The 19,365-nt window shown below is 37.1% G+C and overlaps 1 protein-coding gene across 2 annotated transcripts in view; it reads right to left on the bottom strand.

Annotated features, from left to right (window-relative positions):
- The window catches only part of LOC579258 (collagen alpha-1(XXII) chain), a 50,102-nt gene that overhangs the window by 19,504 nt on the left and 11,233 nt on the right, over positions 1-19,365 (bottom strand). For both annotated transcript variants that reach the window (XM_030982712.1, XM_030982713.1), the window contains exons 2-16: positions 11,722-11,792; positions 10,861-10,920; positions 9,718-9,847; positions 9,021-9,233; positions 7,893-8,079; positions 6,762-6,833; positions 6,367-6,387; positions 6,098-6,154; positions 5,544-5,642; positions 5,125-5,169; positions 4,315-4,377; positions 3,062-3,106; positions 2,316-2,381; positions 1,786-1,869; positions 813-866 (exon numbers count right to left, since the gene is read on the bottom strand). In XM_030982712.1, the coding sequence (XP_030838572.1) occupies positions 813-866; positions 1,786-1,869; positions 2,316-2,381; positions 3,062-3,106; positions 4,315-4,377; positions 5,125-5,169; positions 5,544-5,642; positions 6,098-6,154; positions 6,367-6,387; positions 6,762-6,833; positions 7,893-8,079; positions 9,021-9,233; positions 9,718-9,847; positions 10,861-10,920; positions 11,722-11,792 (1,267 nt within the window). The remainder of the gene's footprint in view (positions 1-812; positions 867-1,785; positions 1,870-2,315; positions 2,382-3,061; positions 3,107-4,314; positions 4,378-5,124; positions 5,170-5,543; positions 5,643-6,097; positions 6,155-6,366; positions 6,388-6,761; positions 6,834-7,892; positions 8,080-9,020; positions 9,234-9,717; positions 9,848-10,860; positions 10,921-11,721; positions 11,793-19,365) is intronic.

Here is a 19,365-nt window from a genome sequence, read left to right as displayed (position 1 = left end):
ATAGACAAATAAATGAATAAATAAATGAATTAATTAATAAAAAAATAAATGAAAATAGATCATTAAATAAGTAAAAATAGTTTGTTAATCGGTTTGAATAAATTGCACAAATGGGGTTCAAAACCTTCATGTGTAATGTTTGAAACAATTAGGGTAGGCTCTCATATAAAGTTTAATAATATTCTATTTCACTCTGTGTTCATTATATTGAATCATTGAATTTGTAATCGTATACATAGTCGAGATTTTGTCCGTTTCTATATTTTGTTTTAAAGATCTTCAATCATCTATGTTCTCCTCCCTTACACGAATCCTACAGACTCGCGACCCCCGTGAATACACCCGTCACAACAACAACAACAACGAGGGTACTAGGACTGTCTCCGGTTCACCGTTGAGGATGTGTCATTTTCCCAGCTAATTGGGCGCGCAACAAGGAAACAGTCTAGGCAGTGGATAATATGGGAGACACTGCTATCAACATTTTGAAACTTTCATAATATAAATATAAATATAAACCTAAATAAAGAGATGTGTATTAATAGAGTTAAGGAAGTGAAATTAAAAATTTAAATGTCATATCCCTCTGTACTTTGTTTTCAATCTTACCAGTACCTGTCGAGTTAAAATAAAAATAAGTTACACGATAACTTTGATAGTGTTATTAATTATATTATACAGAACTTGGTGACCTTTTAATAGTCTACCCAACGGCTCAAATCTTTGTTTTCAAACTTGTGTTTCGCGAAAAGCAAGCAAAGTTGTTTTATCACTGAAAATAAATTGCAAACCAAAATGTTTGAAAAACATACCTTTGGTCCCTCAACTCCTCTGTAGCCGTATTCTCCTCGCGTGCCTTTCTCTCCCTGTCAACAAATAGATAACAAGTACAAAGATACTGAAATATATGATACAAAGGAGGATAAATCAAGGTTTTCCTAGAACGAAAACGTTTTGGTACATTGCTTATAAATTATGTTGACGTAATCTCGTTGCATCTCTACCGTATATTTAATAACCTATTTGTAAATCGAATGAATTCATTGATTGAATTGCTCGTTGATTAAGCAACTCATCTTCGATATATACTGAGTTGCTGTACAAATTTGACTTGTGAGTACTTTTTCTTGGCGTAAAATACATACAAAAATATCGACATAGTGGCTGCTACTTTGGTTTTAAATAAACCCTTTTGAATGGGTGTTTGGATGAATGTATGGATGCATGAAAGGATATATGCATTCAATGATCAGCGAACTAATGAATAAATACATGTATCAGTGAAAGAATACAATGAGTGCATGAATTAATGAACGAAGGAATGAGTGAATGCATGTATCAGTGAATAAATACAATGATGAATGATTGGATGTATAAATTGACTAATGAGTGCATGAATGAAAGAAAGAACGAATGAATGAATGCATGCATAAAAAAATACAAGAATAAATATATTAATGAATTAATGAATGCATGAATTCATGAATGCATGAATGAATACATGAATTAATGAATGATTGAAGGAATGCATGAATTAATACAAAAAAGAATGAATGAATGAATGAATGAATGAATGAATGAATGCATGAATTAATACAAAAAAGAATGAATGAATGAATGAATGAATGCATGAATGAATGAATGAGTGAATGAATGCAAACATGAATGAATACACGAAAACATACATGGTTGATTGAATGATTAATGCAATGTTTGAAGGCTTCACTGGAAGACTGGACGTCTGGATGAATGAATGAATGAATGAAGGAATGAATGAATGTTTACCTTGACACCGTCAATGCCTGGTAACCCACGCTGACCGGGGTCGCCTTGCAGTCCCGGAATGCTGACGACGATGTCGATCAGTTGCTGTTTGGACAAGATAGAAAGAAAGATAGATAAAGTGATAGGTTCGAACGAGAAAGAGATATTAACACGAATACGACAGAGAGGAAAGGAGAAAGGGAGAGACATGCGGACATAGACAGACAGACAGAAAGCGGGATACGTATAGACAGAGAGAGAGAGAGAGAGAGAGAGAGAGAGAGGCGAAAAAATGAGAATTGATAGAGCGAGAAAAGGAGAAAAGTCATTTATTTAACAATATGAACCAAATAATTTTTCGTCAATAAAGAAAGGTCATATTCTTTCATCTCTCAGCGAAATATATCTTCCAATTTCATCGAATGTTCGTCTCTGTTATAATATGAAACACCGATATACCGTCTATCCATCAACAATTCGAACCTACAATCTTCAAATTACCAAGGTATCTCTTGACCACACCCACCAAACCTATGACATCACCCTCTTACCTCTCGTGTGGGCGTGTCCCCAGGTCGTCCTTGATCCCCCTGTTGGCCAGTATAACCACGTGGTCCCTGATAGAGAGACGTGATTGGATAAAACATCGCAAACTCAATGAAATAAAAAGGTCTGGAATAGAAATATCGAAGTACGTGTAGAGGGCGTTCTCATATCAATATGTCGTTATTATCATTATTCTTTAAGAATCAAACTTCGATATTTTTGTTCGATAAAGTGTGACAATATGCCAAAAGTGCAATGGTCTGAAAACCTACGAAATTTAGGACAGGAAAAAAGAGTGCAATATACGAAATACTGGTCCTTTTAGGGACAATGATTAAATGTCTTATCTCTAGTGTGAATGGCGTTATTCCAAAGCCGTTACCATGGACACGGAGAAACTAAATTTCTACAAAAAATTAGAATAGAAGAAACATTGACGTTTTAATTTTCAAACCAATATTGGTCTCAAAATCCTGATTTAGCGATCACTAATATAGAAAGACCATTCCTAAAATTATGCTTCTTAAAATCTTCATCAAATCAGGGATATGGTACCGATCACATGAACTTGTTCATTACAACTATCTGTACTGTTTTTCCTTTTACTCGGTGGTAGTTATATGGATGTTTGACAATGCAATAAATATTATATCACTTGAAAGACTTCTTTCTGTTATTGGAAATCGAATATAATTATAAAAGCATGACAAACTAAAAAAGAGGAAGATTATTCTCAAACTTGAAAGCTTACCTGATCACCAGGCACTCCTGGAAGACCGGGTAGGCCATTGGAACCCTGGAAGAGTAAAGGGGGAAACATGTGACCATCGCGATGATAACATTTGATTAATAGATCCGAGATGACGCGTTAGCGATTTCCATCATTAAGAGAAAGATTCGCAAAATGAATTGGCGAAAATGATAGTATATTGTAAACTTTACTAAATAAATGTACATGCGGAAAATATAATCATTGAACTCCTCCAAAGTCCCCAATGGAAGTCGCATAAAAAAGATGACCAATTGAATGTTAACGTCACTAAAAGTTAACAATTTTCCTTCGTATTCAAATATAGACCGAATTTTCCGTCTCTTTCGTTCGTTAGCCTCTTATTGGGGTAGGGTCGGCTCTCTCTTTAGAGACGGAAACCGTCTATACACATTCCCTTGATAACGCCACGGCCATTTCAGGTCGTAGCGTTTTGCCCCCAAAATCCCCCAAAATGTCATTTTACCTCGTGCATATCCACATGTAAATTAGGCCTAGGCTATAATACATCGGTTCCACTTAACAACTTGACTGAAATAATCAGTTTAATAGTCCCTTTTTAGGAAATTATGGGTCAAAATCGAAATCCATTTTGAAAATCTTTTTCAACATGGATTTCGATTTTGACCCATAAATTCCTAAAAGGGACTATTAAACTGATTATTTCAGTCAAGTTGGTAAATGGAACTGATTTATTATAGCCTAGGCCTAATTTACAATATAACATGCACGAGGTAAAATGACATTTTGGGGGATTTTGGGGGCAAAACGCTACGACCTGAAATGGCCGTGGCGTTATCAAGGGAATGTGTATAGACGGTTTCCGTCTCTAAAGAGAGAGCCGGCCGACCCTACCCCAATAAGAGGCTAACGAACGAAAGAGACGGAAAATTCGGTCTAATTCAAATATAGAGCAGTAATATCCTATGGACAGTTCACAAATTTCTGCCATGAGGTGGAGGAACGTTCTTATACTGGGAAGAATTTAAGTACATCCAGAGGCATTCGAACATAATAGGTATTCATGGAAGGTAATCACGAAATTACCAACCAAATGAGTAAGGGAATTTTCCTTGACTTATTCGGGAACGTGTTCTTTATAATCCGTCCGTCATAATTATCTTCAAGTAGCACTAAACATACAGATATGATGAATATGGGAACTTAGTTTTAATTGTAATACTTCATGAATTTCTATCATATATATATTTTCCCCAGGGGGGAGGGGGTGTTACCATTTCTCCTTTAAGTCCTGCTCTTCCTGGGTCACCATTGAGTCCACCTGGTCCGGGAGATCCCTGATGAGAGAGAGAGAACATGAGAGTATCATAAAAGCTCGAATCTTAGATGTCCATCTTCTATTTCAGCTGCTACTTATCCTCTTTCTTTGAAGGGGCTAGATTGTGTTTTAAATTGACATTATTCATTAAGTTTGTGGTATCGTATTGTTTGGATGGGGTAGCTTCTAAGAGAACGCCCCCATTACTCAGAATTTTATTTTGTATATTGTTGTGGGCAACACACAATGATTTCAAATGTGCGATCTTCATTTTAAGCCTTTCTGCACTAGTTTGGCCAGGAGGGATTAGACCTCCCTGCATAGTCACTGGCAGGTTGTTATCTCATCAAATCAGCTCTCAAATAACATAAGAAAAAAAGGGACTATGGGGGACCAACAGGCACCGCTTAGCCATTGTTTGCTATATAGAGGGCGCAAGTATATAGCTAAGATTATCATTATAGTAACATATTTTTTTACAAATCAGTTATTGTTACGTCAGCTCGAATCTAAACAACTTTACTGTTACCTGCCCAATCAATAATATATCAAAATGATGTTTAGCCACGAATCTTAACAAATCATCAGCTGCCTTAAGTTTAATTAAAAAGCTAACAGCTTGTGAAATCTGAGGTAATTGGGACGGATAGTCCAGAATCTGGCCGGTTTTAAATCATATCTATAGAACAGATGATCAGATCGGTCTCCTAAATTTTCTGAATGAATATGAGGTTCACAACGACGTTTCTCCGATCGACGAGCTTACCCTTGGGCCGGGGTTTCCCACTGGACCTATAGGGCCTGGTTGTCCCTGTAGAAAAAAAGAAAACAACGAAACATGCACAATATTATTGTATTACCTGCTGAACGTTGATATGATCGTTGATTTGAGCTGTCATTGTGACAAGTACGCATCATAAACCCTCCGGCTCTGGTTTTCTTTTGAATATAAATTCATTGTTTTTAAATCTAAATTGTCACAAATATAAAAAAATATGATAAGAATATATGATGATTAATCTTTCTCTCCCATTTCAACATCTTCCACGTATGTTCACCAAACGTGCTCTTCTCATCCACTCTTCTTCCCCTCTACATCTCATGTTACTGTCAAAACTTCCAATCCTCTTCTACGTAACATTACTTCTAAAAGATGTATAGTATGAAACCGAATGCCACCCTTACCCTGTATCCTTCGCTTCCTTTCTCACCCTTCGTACCGGTCGATCCTATCCGTCCCGGTATTCCTGGTCGCCCCATCTGACCTGCAGGTCCTGGTAAACCCTGCAATCATGGACGAATAACAAAGTGTCATTATAGTACAAAGAGAGAAAAAATGTATGTCTCTGCTTACGAAATGTTTCAGAATAAAACAGAGGAAAAAAATAGTTTCAAACATGAATTTGTCTTCGAGAGCAGTTAGCCATGATAATTTTGACTAGAAAGTTTCAATTTCTCAGATTCTTAGACTATGAAGAAAGAAAATGTTGTCTGTTTAATAACAGAAAATATTGTTGAGAAAAATGGTGTCGACAATATTAATGTCCGACTAAGATCAGGTGGCTGTAACAACAGTGGAAAAAACACAATGTAGTATTTGTATACAATTAATAGAGAAACACCCTTTCCGGACAATAATGCATTGATGACAATGCTCATGCTCAGTCAAATGGTTAACACACCCTTTACAATAACGTATGTGCCATTAATTTATAAAGAATACAAAAACATGTACATACCGGATCACCCTGTCTGCCTGCAGGGCCTTCTGGGCAGATCGTCGAGCAGGTTTTGGGCTAAATCATGAAAATGGGATTCGAAAAATAAAACAAATGAGGAAAGAAAATCAAGTTTAGAAAGTAGGCAAAAGCATTGAAGAAATGCATTATAACAAATGAGACTAACAAAACTGTATTTCTAGAAATGTACACTGCATAAACGTGTTAAGACGATTAAAAGTGAATATATAATTTAAATATGATAAATCTGACAAACGAAATAAACCTACCTCTTCTGTCGCTTCAGATATCTAGGGAAAATGAAAAAAGAACAATTAAATGACAAGAAATGAAATTTCCATTCTTATCAAATCGATAAATTTCTCTGAAAATGCGCAGTCGATTTCAAATTCATTGAGGAAAATATGATTCTACGAGAAATAAAATGCGAAAAGTAATTTTGGAGACTCAGATTATATTGTCTTATTGTGTGATCAATCGCAAGTCCCCATGCTTCCTACAAATTTTACAAATAAACATGACCTTTTAAAGTCTACTAAATGGGCACAATTAGATAAAGTGTTCTTATTCTGTCATATTATTTTTTTCGAAATTCTTGTTTGTTTGTTTGTTTTCGTTGTCTTTGTTTCTATGATTGTGACAATTAGGTTTATTAGAATCTCACCGATATTTCAGAGCAATGATCACGGGTTGGGAAGGTTCGGTCACAATGGATGATCATCCACTGAAGGATGAACTGGAAAAAAGAAGGGGAAAAAACGGATAAAAGGATTATTGTATTGCCATAAAGGGGGGGGGGGGGTCCACGGAGAATAATTTTTTTGAGAGAACAAGGTCACGTACTTTCTGTTCCCATTGCCCCTATTCTCCTTCCTCTTACTCTATATTTAGCCCTTCTTTCCCTGCTGCCCCGTAGCCACATATTGGAATAAATATTTTCGTCCCGCCCCCCCCTACCCCGACGGTTCAAAGTTTCCGATGTGGCGTTAACTTAAAGGTTCAATTAGTCTGAAGGTTTCATATTTCCGAGGTTCCCTGACATGCCGAAGGTTTGTGAAGGTACGTATTTCAGAAAATTTGTAATTCAGAAAGTGAAATAAGATTCATAACACCTAAAATGAAATAGGTTTTCTAATTCCGATATTGATATACGGTTCATATTTTTTTTTATAGGCGAGGTATTATCTTTACTGACACTACTTCATTATTACGGATACTGCCATCTGCTGCTCAAAATGTCCCGATGTGTCGACAAACCACGTCCATCAAGGCATCACCAACTGGTTACGCACACGTCAAGATAAATGGGTACAGGAGCCGGAAATACGCCTTCACCGAAAGATAGCCCACTCTAAATTATATTACAAGAGGGTAGCGATGTTGGTAAAACAACCTGCCTTTAAAGCCATATTGCACTACTTTGGCCAGGAGGGATTAAACCTTCCAGCTTTGTCACTGACATATGGATATCTCATCAAATCAGATCTCATTTAAGATAAGAAAAAGGGGATCATGCATTATTAGGGACCAATGGTCACCGATTAGGTATTGTTTGTTTATATAGGGCGCGAGTAGCTATTCGTACTGCAGTTGGGCTTTAAGGATAAACATTACCAGAATAAAATAAAACTCTACTCCATTTCCTAAAAGATGAACCTTATTAAAGAAAAAGTAACTTTCGTAATAACGAGTCCCTGCCTACACCCACCCATCACCAGCCCCCCCCCCCCCCCCTGTCCCCTCCCCTGTCCCCTCCCCTCTCCCTTCCGATTTAAAATCTAGACAATAATAGTACCTGGACAGGTCCTCCTCCAGCGCTGAACTTCCTTCCAATAAGAGTCTCTCCGAGGGTATCGACCTGACCTCTGGTCCTTAAGGCCACTGATCCAATGGAGAGACAGTCTACGAAGAGATCCAAACGGTTCTTACTCACAGCCATGTGCAGTTTATGCCAGTTCCTATCAAACAGCATCATCGCGTTGCTGTCGAGTGAAATAGTTGGATAAGGAGAAAGAAAACATCGTGAAATAGTGTGACTGTAACGGTATGGGTTGATTTCTTTCTATCATAATACAAGTTAGAAGAAAAACAGATGCAGCATCCGCACATTTGATTAATTTTTAAAATTTAACATTGAATAAGTATCGGCTATGTATTTGACGTTAAAGTAATTTAGCATTAAAACCACATATATTTATGGACTATGTAGTTCAGCTAAATACTGGAAAGTCTCCTCTGAGAACTGTAAAGCTATTGATAATGTAGAGCCTCTATTCAAACTTTCACTTATCTCTTTTCAACAATATTTATATACACTCGAGAAAAAAAAGAGCTCTACGATTGTCCAAAGTCATTCCAAAGGTTCAGTGATCTCATTCTGCTAAAAAAAAAAAAAAGGTATACGTATTTTAATATTCAGAATGAAAATTGCATATATAACGTGTTTTTAAATAGAGCAATTCATTATGTTTGTCCTACCTAGCAACAATCTGATGTATGCAACTGAATTCTGACTATTGAGATACTTTTATTCGTAACAGGTCAATCAAAGAATTTGTATCGAGGCGCTTCACAAGGGTTTATGCATAAATTTGGTCACATTAACTCATAGCCTGCCATAAGGCTGCATGCACGCTATTGTTAAAGTGCTTTGTACACGCGAGCAAGCTACTGCTTCTCTGCTTCTTGCATGTTTGGACGCATTCGTAATAGCAGTTAATGTTCATGCCCATTGGACTGTACCTAGTGTTTTGCACGCGCTATTGATAGTACCATCGCGCGTAATCCGATCATCTCGTTATAAACTTGGCACTGGGGGGGATTTGTGGCTTGGCACAATGGGGATTAGCCCTGCATGACTTGTGGCAGGATCATAGAGTTAAAATGGCCTACTGATACACTACGTTTGACGTTTGACACCTACTCGAAACGAACATTCTCCAGCTGACCAAGCTCATTTACATAGATGAACTGAAGTGCTTTCTCCTCTCCCATCAATCTGATGCCAATTTGAGGAGTGCCTGCTCTGTCACGGATCAACCATAACCACCAGTCTTCATCATCTCCTGTACGATCCGTCAGCTTGAAGGTCGATACGAAAGAAAACTCGTCTGGGAGACCTTGGGGAAACTGATTACTATACAGAGAATGAAAACAATTAAAACAAAAGGATAATAAGCAAAGAACATTTTGTGGATGATTTTTTATTTTTTTTTAAATTTAATTTTTTAATTTGTTAAACTATCTCTCACTTTCCGCACTAAGGACAACGATGGCTTCATCTTTTCTCCGTACAATGTAATCAGCCAATATTGCTATTAACATAATTACAATGAGAAGCGCTGCAGAACGTTACAATATTAAGGGCTATAAAAATGTTGCTGTGATTATTACTATTGCCCTAGAACTCAGATAAATTTAATAGCAAGAACAATATCATAAAAACAATTGATAACAAATAGGAAAAGTTTATGACTAGAACAAGAATATTTTACATTTCACATTTTAGATGCCTTTTGGGTCTAAATATTATGAATATGAAGAGGGGGAGGTTGCACATTTTATACCATTAATTTGTGCCCCCTATAATATGCCAGTTTAATGGACTACACCATTCTTACCTGGCGGGTTCTGAAATGTCATGGTTCTTGAGGAGTCTATACGCTCTCTGCACATCGTCTGATCCTGTTACCACTCTCACCCCTTGAATAGTAGCCGAGTCCAACTCAAACATACGGATAATATCCCAGCCTGTGGAAACAAAACGTATGATTTCAGGTGCGACGCGGGTCCATTTTAAATGGGAGGGGTCGTACCTAATTTCCACATAAGCTAGACGGAGAGGTACCTCACCGCACCCCACAATTGTGATAATAACAACAGACAATAGACAAACAAATACAAGAAAACAGTCCATCAGATTTTCAAATGTTTTGACTCTTTTCTCACAAAATACCCTCATATTAAATTGCTAATTTTGACACCCCCCCCCCTCCCCCCCCCCAAAAAAAGAGACTATATAATGAAAAAAAGGAGTTGCCTTCAAAACTTCGTAAAGTTTATTTTCCACATGCCCTTGCATTATCTAAATAATTGTACAATGTCAAATACTTGCAATTATATCAATGAAAATGTTGGCACATTTGACACATCCTTTACAGTCATCTTAGTAAGGATCTTATACAGTGAATGGGGAACTAAACTCGAACCAGCATGGGGCAAACACTCAGTAATTCATACAAATTAGCATCGACCCTAAACCGAGCTCAGTTGGAAACACGGGTGACCGGGGTTCGCCTTCGTTGTGAAGGTGTAAATTACGTGATCTTTGAGACCCAACTGGGTTTCTTCACATACCCCCGTACCTCAGTCACGACTCCAAACTGACTCAACACCGACTTAAAACCGACCGATTTTCGGCCATTCGAGGTAACTTATTTTTATTATTTATTATTTTATTATCCAGACAGACAACAGATCGACCGAAACATAACATTACCCCTACGGCGAAAAAGAAAAGTCGGTTCAGAGTCGGTCTGGAGTCGGTCTGGAGTCGGTCTGGAGTCGGTTTGGAGTCGGTTTGGCGGTGTGACTGAGGTATGAGATCGGTCTCTTGCCGGTCTGGTATCGGTCTCGTTGGTGTGACTAGCTAGGAATAACAGATTTTTCGGAAGAAAGGATCTAACAACAGAGATCTGAAGTAAAACCAATAATTGCGTACTAGCTGTATTTTTAGAGGTACATCTTGTACCGTTTTTACTTACCAGGTAAGTCATTTTCTTCTAATCGTATGTCTCCAGGGCACTCTACAGTTTCTGTTAATTCTGTGAAGGAGAAACAAGGTAAATAAAGCAAATAATTAAATCAATCATGTCAATAGATTGTCCGATGATACATAAGGTCTTTCGGTTGTACTTTGATTTCGATGATTTTGTATTATTCAAAATCATTTCACCTATGACAAAGGAGTCTACTCGTGCGTATGGCAAAAGTTTTCACACCACAGCGGTATTTATTCAGATTTCTCGTAAATAATTAGACAAAAATATGCACACATTTCCTCTTGTCCAATTACACTGTTGGTCATAATGGTGGAATAATTATTTTTACCCCAATTTATGGAAAGATTTTGACAATGATTTCTTCCTAATAGATCTAGATAATAGTATACATTCTCAGATTTGATTTAATAATAATTTACCAACGTGTGTTTTGCGTGACTGCTAAAGCATGACTGCTAAAGCATGTGTATGCTACTATGCTTATCAACTAGGGGATAAATTGGGGGTAAAGATAATTATTCCATCATTATGACCAACAGTGTATCTTCAAAATGGTAGTGCTATATTGAAATATTAATAATTGTCTAATAATCTCTGTAAAAATGGAGCGATAGAATATTTGTATATACATAAAACATAACGTATTTAGAGACTTCTGAAATAAAGCAAAGTTGAATCTTTAACGCCTTTTAGGTGACTCATATTAAAATCAATAATGTAACATGGCTTTTTGTTTGTATAGTTTCGACATCATAAAGTTTGATTCTCATGTACTAAATGTATTTAACAGTTAACATGTCAAATGAATGAAGATATGTATTCTTATTCTTCTGAATTACTTACGTGCTTTTATGTGATTTATCCTAAATAATGTACAAATAGATATGAAGACGATCCCGCGTCTCAAGCTGCACCTGGAGGAGAAGAAACCAAAAGACGAAGACAAAAATCAAACTGGTTTGAAGATTAAATTATTGAAGGAAAGAAAACGTATAATGAATGTACAACTTGTGATCTGAAATATTTTATAACAAAAAGGAAGAGAAGAGAAGGAAATCTTGTTCATCACTGGTACGAAAATGAACATAACAAACCAAAATAAAACCACCTTCTTACCTTTCACAAATGATAAATGCCTTTTAACGATTAAAAAAAATGGTCAAATATGATGAATGAACATTATTTTCTTTCGTTTTTAGGCATACTTGGAAGGTACTCAGTGCAATGTTTAATGCGCGATAAGTTGACTCGTCATTTATCTAAATTCAGAATTTGGAAAGCGGATTTATCTGTTTAAATGATAATTCTCTCCACGGCTCTTTCTTCCATTCTATCTTAATCCTGTGATTACGTAAACATGTAATTTAGTGACGTCACCTCCACAACATATCAGGTCGTATTCACAACGCAACATTAATCTCATAAACACCCCTTATAATATGCAGCGAGCAAAACAGTTCCTTTAGAAGATTCGTACAACATCTTTCGAACACGTTGCATGGACATTTGATGACACTGTATTTACAGGTGCGATTCTGTTCGCTAAATTGGTTTTGAAAGACACTTCTGGAGCAACGCAAGGCACTGTATCAGATTCCTTAGCAAAAGGTAGTATCTCCAACAATTGATCTTCGAGTTTTCAGAAATCTCCTCTTTATACTTCACGAGAAAAGTGACCCGGAATTTCCTCCGTTGACGATTGCTTTCGGGTTTTTTTCTTGAAAATTATAGAGTAAAGGTTTAAATTTGCATTTTTAATTTCTAGTAAGGGTTAGGGTAGGGTCGGGTTAGTGTAGAGTTAGAGTTAGGGTTAGGATTAGGGTTAGGATTAGGGTTAGAGTTAAAGTAACATTTACGGTTAGGGGTAAGGTATGGCACATACCTGAAGATAGAAATTCGCTTAATCTATGAAATTGACTGCGGTACGATCGTCGCAGGAACATAATCATAGAACCTAACAGGCGTTCGGATGCTATAGTTATGTCATACAAGTCTTTTGCACAAATTTTGCCTTCATTCAGACTTTTGACATTTTTCTAAGACGAGCTTTCTCGATCAAGTGTATGACATTCTAGGTCTGTGTTTATTTTGATATTGGAGACGTGTGCTGTAGCGGAGACTAGCCTGGGGTCATATATACAAGCACCCCCGCTGGTTAAACTATGTTCACTGGAATATTTCTGCTTGCTCATGCATTTTTCTATTCCAGTTAACTGTAGGTCTGCATGACTTATGTGTATGGTGTTGTAAAATCATAATCATATAACATCTTACAAATATTGCGTGCTTCGGTGTTTAACAAAATTATATGAACCGACACATTCAGAATTTTACGAGTGATGTAATGTTGTTGATGTCAACATTTATTTAAATTATTATATTGTGTACGCGTTCAAAAGTTAGACATTTTTTGTATAATGCTGTACCACTAAAATGTAATTTTATTTCTATTTCGCAGAAGAAAATAAATTCAATTTAATTCAATTCAGTATTTCATCGAGGCCCATGTCGATGTTGAATATAGTAGCACGAAGGGAATTCTAAATTTAGAGGTAAGTACATGCTTTGAAACGCAACGAGTTGCGTGCAATATTTGTAATATAAAGTTGAGGGTATTTGCGATAATTTGGACTGATGCCCTCTCGATTAAAATCAGGTCGCATTCGCGTCAGTTGCGCGCAGATAAGACAATACGAAGAAGGGATACGCGCAGGGAAAAGAGGTATTCCTATTCAATTGTGTACGCATTTTCCCGTGCACACACACACACACACACTCACACAAAACAAAATTTGTTTTATTGCACGCTAGTGCATTGAATACTTTTGTTTAGTGTCACGTGACACATTGTTCATCCAATGTGATACTCGCTAACAACTACACCATTTTATGTTTGATTTTACTCAACTAATTTTCCTGGTGCTTACCAACCTAACTGAATACAAACCGTAGTCATTTGTTTCATGATTAGTGAAAGTGGGAAGCCAGTTTGCATACCTTTGTATACCTTTGCATACCTCCTGGGGCAACCCTCCGACAAAATTGAATAGTTTGAACATTTGTTGTGCGATAGTCATGGAGTCTGGACAAATGTGACAACTCTGCAACCAATATAATGGTGAACAATATGCAAATAATGGACGACGGTATGCAAAACTGTTTCTTGTGTCACACAGTTTAGTTCCACCACGAACATACCGCGACCAGGCCTATATGGATACTTACATTAGAGTTATTATTATAATCATTATCATTGTTATTAGTAGAAGTATTAGTGCCAGTAGTAGTAGTAGTAGTAGTAGTAGATGTAGACGTAGGAGCTAGAGACGCGATAGCTCAGTCGGTAGAGCAGTGGTCTCGTAATCCGGGGACCCGGGTTCGAAGCCAAGTCGATGCGCTAGTACCTTTGGGTAAGGCATTAATCCTCATTACCAGAACCCTCGGAGATGACCTAAAGCCGTCGGCCGTCTAGTTGCTTACTAACAAGCATTTATGCTTTCTTAGCAGTCAGGTAAAATAACCAACACCAACTCATATGATAACAACACAGTAGTAGTAGTAGTAGTAGTAGTAGTAGTAGTAGTAGTAGTAGTAGTAGTATATGTTTTACTTATTTGATTTGATTTGATTTGATATGGTGTATTGATTAAAAAACATTAAAATAGCAGCCAGAGGCTGAAACAAATTGATTTTACAAAAGATACATACAAAAGCATAACATATACATATAAATGTCAATTCACAATAAATAATCAAAGAAAAGGAGAGAAACAAGAGAAGAGATTGAAACGAATGACTAAAGGATAATTGAAGGACTGGTAACACAACAACAGAGAGGGGAGAGAGAAAGAGAGCGAGAGAGAGAGAGGGCGTAGAGAAATGAGAAAGAGAACCTGGCGAGGAAACTACACAAAAAAGGGACAGATAAAGAGTAGGACAGAGAAATAGGCTGAATGGAGAATTAGAGAAATAATCGGATAATATGTTAATAAACTATAATACAAATATAAAACCGTACAACGTAAATGCAGCATAATTTTTTAGACCAACTTAAACCGACTACAAAATGAAACAATGAATCCTAGAGCACAAACCGCAATGTAATTGATATATTCATTATAGATATTTAAATATAAAAGATTGCAGAATTAGGCAAAACATGGTTAATACACATGTATTTGCTTCAAGATCCAAATTAAGAAATATAATTATTATTGAAAATTGAATTTACACCAAAAATTAAAAAAAATAAAAAATAGCTGTTTAAAAAAAAGGAAAAATTCGGCAACAAACTAGGTGTGATTAACAGAATTGCATTGTTGGATTGCAAATTTTAAAAATACAGGTATATACAGGCTTATTTCAAATCTGAGTTTATCAGCCGTACAATGGTAGGTATCACAGATTTGCGATATCTCGTGGTTCTACACATTGGGATATTGAGTTCGTTGGAATTCCGAAGCTGACGAGTCGTTGTCTCTGCCCTCGGAACTCGGGCAGGAGATCTCGGTGTCGAGAGGAGAGAAGACGAAGACCAAAGTAAGAGAAAATCCAGAAATATTGATGAAGACAATAACGAAACAGTCACAACAGGAACACAGAGGAAAATGCTTAAAAATGTAAAATTCTAGAGCCACAAAATCTTGGGCTGGGCAGCAACTGAAATAGCGCCCTCAATACCATCATCATCAGTAGAAGTATTTGTTATCATTTAATTTACTTATTTATCTATTTCTATTCATAATGAATTCATCGCTGTTATCATTGTTATCTTAGAAACATTTAAAAAGCTTTATTCCATCTTTCTCCATCTCCTTCCAAACGATTTCTTCCTGACCTACTGAAAGTCATGGAACATCCCTTCCAGACTCTTGTAGACCTTTGACATCTCGGTGACCTTGAAGTATGAATCCTGGACACTCCATCTTCCTATTAACCTTAAATCAATCTTTAATCTAAGACATGCAGTGCGCAGGTCACAGTGAATAACCGACCACTGGGTCTGCGGTTTCCTTTTCTGACGAAAAGCCACAAGACACATTTGAAGATCATATCTTCCATTATAATCTTCACTTACTTTAAGACACCGGGTATATCTATGTCTTATCATTTTTATACCCAAAGCATCTAAATATGGAGACATATCTGTGTTTAAACGACTCTGTAACTTAAAGACATGTACGTTTGCATTCTCTAATTGCTATTACCAACTCCTCGTTTCAGAAGTTTCAAAATAAAGAGGAATGATTTGATTTTGTTTCTAATGAAATTGAAAGCTAATTCTTAAAGTAAACAAAACAATCTTTAAAAGACCAAAACTATGAACAACAAACTAACAAACAGACAAACGAAAACGAATCATAATAATACACACACTTGTATTTAGCTGTCATAATTACATTGCGTTTATTTTGAAAAGTGGCCTAAACTTTGTTCTCGTTTCTTTTGCTCTATATCTGATGAAGTACCACGTGCCGTATGAAAGTGACATTGTACAAAAAGTGGATGCAAAATGAATAGGCTCGATTAGCACGATCAGAGTATGTTGTATTAAACATGGTTGAAAACTACACGATATAACGCAACGCGAGATACTGCTTTCCAGAGTTTTCCCTATATAGGCCTCCCATTTCTGGACTAGTGACCCCCCCCCCCCCCACCCTCCTCTCGTAAACCTACTGCAAGGACTCCTAATTGAAACTCCGTAGTTTGTCCGACATCTTACCTATTATTCTTTTTCAATTTTTTGTTTCTTCGTTTGTCTGGGATCAACCGTCTAATAAAGTTAGCGGGGACTAATATCCTAATGAGGGTATGATGTTATGAGGACTGCTGGTTTGTGAGTGTTTCAAGGTAGTAAGGTTAACTCCAATCAGAGATGCTCGACCGACCTTGTATCATACCAAGACATCTCAATATAGAGATGATGATTCATGCGCTGAGATGAAACTTAATAACATTTTCTCATAAAATAGACGGCTGGTACATGTCAGATATAGTGCTTAATTTGAGTATTGACCGAGATTCTGGTCGGACGTACATTGTGCAACCGTACGCCTATACTTTATATCTTGATATTGGTTGTAAAATGCAGGTTGTGGACGGAGCATAAAACTCCAAAATTTGTCCAATTCATTTAAATGCAGTTTTTTGTTGTTGGTTGTATTATTTTCATATAAGCAGATCTAAACACCCCCCTTTTACCTTATACTGTATGTATGCCTATCCGTTAGCTTGTGCAAGAATTATCTCAATGGGCGTAGGATACAATTTCCCTTTTTTTCTTCACTGATGGTATTTGTTTCTGGTTTCTAGTTGTGAGTCTGTCTTTGAGAGTTTTTAGAGTTCGACACCTGATTTTTAAGAGCTTAACTATCTTAAACCAGTGCACGACACCTCGTGTAGACCTGCCAATTTCGCTGCTGCTAGAGCTAATTATGGCTCCCGCCTGGATCACAGTCAGGGGCAGCGCAGGTGCGCACCTCAGCTAAATGCAATAATCCAACTCTCACCGTGAAAAGGGTGAATAGACATTGGTAAGGTGAAAGACCAAAGGGAAAAAAGAAAATAAAAAACTCGTGGGCGAGGCATTATACATGAAGATTTTCATGGTTTCGTACGTTTTGAAAAGGGTGTGAATCATTTAAGATAATGTTACATGTTTTTGGCACGCCCTTATATATTAATTTGGGTTCTAGGAAACCTTCCCCCTAGGACGACTACCCCCTAGGGCAACCACCCTCTAGGACGACTACAACCCGGGACATTAACCCTCTAGGATGATTACCCCTAGCTAACTACCCCCTAGGGCAACCACCCTCTAGGACGACTACACACCGGGACAATAAGCCTCTAGGATGATTACCCTAGCTAACTACCCCCTACGACAACTACCCCCTACGACAACCACCCTCTAGGACAACTACCCCAGACAAATATCCCCTACGACAACCACCCTTTAGGACAACTACTCCCCGATTGATAATATCCCTATTAAAGTGGCAAGGAGGTATATGTCCTACAAGACAGTTGCCCTAGGGGAAGTTGTCTGGGGGTACTTCTGATATAGGGTGGTTTTCCTAGTGGGTAGTGGTCCGGGGGATAGTTGTCCTAGGGGGAGGGGGTAGTTGTCCTAGAGTGTGGTTTTCCTAGGGGTGGTTGTCCTAGGGGGTAGTCGTCCTTGAGGTTGGTTGTCCTAGGTGATAGTTGTTCTAGAGGGGTGGTTCTGCTAGGGGTGGTTATCCGGGTTGGTTGTCCAGGGGGTACATGTAGGTGTCCGGATACGATTAATTTGTTCTAGGATCTTGATGACACCCTCCACTCTGTTCTATAGAGTGGTGAAGTGTGAGGTCATCAAAAATCTATTTTTTGAATTTCTGAATTTTTTTCTTCATTTTCCGAAAGAGCATCAAAAATAATGTCCAAATGTCATAACAGTGAGCTCCTATAGGAAATCTATTTATTCAGATGGTCAGATGGTCATATCTCAGCTAATACTTAACATATTCAATTGGTTTTCGCCATTTTGATATTATTTTTGATGTTCTTTCGGAAAATGAAGAAAGAACAAAAATGTAATTCTAAAAAAAGAAATTATGATGTCACAGCTTCGGTACTCTATTCACTTTTGTATAAAGTTATAATGTACCGAAGTATGACGTCATATTGGCATTTCGGTACTCTATTGCGCAACTCATGTTTACCACAATCGCAACTATTGTCGAAAAATCCAACTCAAGGGCTATTTCGATACCAAATTGTATATCCAACCGAAATATTCGGATTAGCTAATACGTCATTGTCATGTTCACACAATTTAAACGGTGAAGTACAAGGCTTTTGAATTGTGTTAGGTTTATTTATTTTCGAAAATAGTTGCTATCGTGTATTTTGTTTGCATATCAATTTCTAGTCTAACAGAGGGGACAAGATGAAGAAGAAGAAAATATTCATCATGTTTATTGAATATCGCTATATAGATTGGAATTGTATACGGCCAATAACAACACTAATAATGATTCTCAAATTCTTAAAAAATAATAATATGCGCACTATAAACACACCAAAGTACAAAGTTTCTTTATCATGTTAAAAGCCATGAATTGCATTACGTTTAAAAGTATCGAACTCAATCCATGAACGGTGAACAAATACACGAAATAAAAACCTATTACCCTACATACGACATTAGAAGAAGAAATAAGTAGATTGGTGACTAGACCATCCTATTCAATTTCTATCGAAAAATTTCCCGCCGTAAACCAGCAGCAACCTCGAATTACAATCACCTTAAACATGATCAGCTTTGGAAAATCTCGTCTGCACAACTTGCAACTAAAACATAATTCCTCAAAAGTATAATATGACCTCTGTTTGACCCTCGATAAAGCTAACCTTGTGCGCCAGGCGTCCCACTGAGTCTGCTTTAAAAGCGTCTTATTTCATTTCTCATATCATATACTATTTTTTATTCCCATGGACGAAACA

This window comes from Strongylocentrotus purpuratus, unplaced genomic scaffold (genome assembly GCF_000002235.5).
Source record: "Strongylocentrotus purpuratus isolate Spur 01 unplaced genomic scaffold, Spur_5.0 spur5_scaffold_13, whole genome shotgun sequence".
Lineage (NCBI taxonomy): Eukaryota > Metazoa > Echinodermata > Echinoidea > Camarodonta > Strongylocentrotidae > Strongylocentrotus > Strongylocentrotus purpuratus.
This window is presented reverse-complemented; position numbering and strand designations above follow the sequence as displayed.